The 2,378-nt window shown below is 39.7% G+C and overlaps 1 protein-coding gene across 1 annotated transcript in view; it reads right to left on the bottom strand.

Moving 5' to 3' along the window:
- The window catches only part of PDGFD (platelet derived growth factor D), a 121,176-nt gene that overhangs the window by 78,611 nt on the left and 40,187 nt on the right, over positions 1-2,378 (bottom strand). Inside the window, exon 3 of the mRNA XM_023509105.1 lies at positions 310-490. Coding sequence (XP_023364873.1) covers positions 310-490 — 181 coding nt within the window. The remainder of the gene's footprint in view (positions 1-309; positions 491-2,378) is intronic.

Genomic DNA, 2,378 nt, shown 5'->3' with positions numbered 1-2,378 from the left:
TATACATTTGCCTTGCTTTAGTTCAATCAAAGGTAACTTATCTATTTTATTGTAAACTATTTTCCCTATTCTATTTAGTATGCTCTCTTTCTGAGCATATGGCTCAGAGGTTGGCTTAATAGACCCCAAATGGTATTTCTTACTGACAAAACACTTTAGCATTTTGACCATAAGGTAGAACAAACTATGCCATAAGGAACTAATAAAGTTCATTCACCCTCATGCTACTGTATTTAATCACAGAAATTGATCTCTATACTTCATGAAACCAGTGTCTGCTTTTAATCATAGGGTGGTTAAACTACTTACCACAAAAGAGTAATAAATCTTGAATCCAGGTTTAGACACGAAGTAGTCATCGGACTTGAATGTTATTTTAATTTGGTTTGTTCTCGATGTGATCCTTGGAAGAACTTCCTTGTGTCCACACCACCATCCTCTAATAACAGTACTGGTTTCAGATATGTCTTCGACTTCCACAAAATCATACCTAGAATCAGTTTGACATAATGAACATGTTTTGATTAAAGTAGATTTTGAAACTCATACTTTCACTGAGAAATTAAACCTAGCACGTATTTCTCATGACTACCATCTGAAATGAAAATTATATCCTACAGAAATGTTAAATGGAAAGCTAGTTTTTGGATCAGGTTTTCTAACTTCAGATTTTAATAATCTATTCTGAGAAAACCCTTGCATGCACTTAGCTGTAACTGTTGCCAAGTTATCGATAATCAAAATGGGCTACTTTTTGGAACATCTGGTTCAGAAAGTTTTCTTGGAAAAACTAATAACTGTGATCTATTAGTGTATATTAGGAGATAGAGCTCTGACTATATAGCCAAATATTAACTGTATGAAGTTTTTCAAATAAGTTCCCACTTTGAATTAATTTATAACACATAGTGACATTTCTAGAGAGTTTAAGTGATCTATATCTAATATATCTAAATAGCTTACAGAATGAATGTTTTCATTATAGAAAATAAATAAATGGGTACACACATGATTTGCTATATTCTATTTTTGAAAACTCTATTGGAAAGATCATATCATAAAATATAAAATTTATCATATAACTTCCAGGAGAGATGTGTGCTAACCAATTATGGAACATCTGAGCTGATTAAACCAGGATATGAGAAGAGGTTAAGATTTATGTTCACATCTGGCCTTGGTCAGAGAAAGACAGACTCTCAGGTTGAAAAAACAGGAAGGCCAGCCTCTTACATTATTCCTGAAGGCTGGCCTCTTATAGGAAGGCTGGCCAGAAAGGCTGGTCTGTTACAGGAAGGCTGGACTCTAACAGGAAGGCTGACCTCTAACATTATTCCTGAAGGCCAGCCTCTTATACAAAAGCTGGCCTCTTACATTATTCCTGAGGGCCAGCCTCTTACATTATTCCTGAAGGACGGCCTCTTACAGGAAGGCCAACCTCTTACATTATTCCTGAGGGCCAGCCTCTTACATTACTCCTGAGGGCCAGCCTCTAACATTATTCCTGAAGGCCAGCCTCTTACAGGAAGGCTGGCCAGGAAGGCCAGCCTCTAACATCATTACTGAAGGCCAGCCTCTTACAGGAAGGCTGGCCTATAACAGGAATGCTGGCCTCTAACATTATTCCTGAAGGCCAGCCTCTTACAGGAAAGCTGGCCTCTTACATTATTCCTGAGGGCCAGCCTCTTACAGGAAGGCCAGCTTCTTTCATTATTCCTGAGGACCAGTCTCTTACATTATTCCTAAAGGCTGGCCTTGTACGGGAAGGCCGGCCTCTTACATTATTCCTGAGGGCCAGCCTCTTACATTATTCTCTGTGACCATTTGATCACTGAAGTCCCTCCCTAGCATCCCATCACTTCATCACATAGCAAGGCACCCTTGGTAGCAGAGTGAACATCTTCTAGAGATCACTTTTTCTGTTTCCAGACCCTTATGATCTTGGGCCATTCTACAGGATGAGCTGAGCTCTCTGCCTTTCTGTTATGGTCATCTGTGTCTCACTTCTTCACTCTGTCTTTCCCCAAATGACTTCAGATGCTAAAGTTTTAACACACAAGTGATGGGCATTCAGGGTGAACAGTGGCAGAAGCCCCACATCTGTACTGGGGGTTTCTGATCCCCAACTCTGCCGTGGTTACCAGAAGGAATCAGCAAAAGAAATACCAGGTCTAAACACAAAGTAAAACCATTGTGGCTTTCCTGGTCTCACCCATGCACCTCAGAGCTCTTAGTGGATCAGGCAGGGTAACCAAGTAACACATGATGAAAAGGTGACTTACCAGGCCCTGATGTGCTTTGCCTCAGTTTCCTTATAGGCAAAATAAGGTTTATTATAATTTTATGAGCTGGGTACCTCTTAGGTGTTGTGTAAATTA

The sequence above is a fragment of the Otolemur garnettii genome, unplaced genomic scaffold (assembly GCF_000181295.1).
Source record: "Otolemur garnettii isolate 467f Iridium unplaced genomic scaffold, OtoGar3 scaffold00358, whole genome shotgun sequence".
In the NCBI taxonomy this organism is placed as follows: Eukaryota; Metazoa; Chordata; class Mammalia; order Primates; family Galagidae; genus Otolemur; species Otolemur garnettii.
The sequence above is the reverse complement of the archived record's forward strand: the minus strand, read 5'-3'. Positions and strand labels throughout refer to the sequence as shown.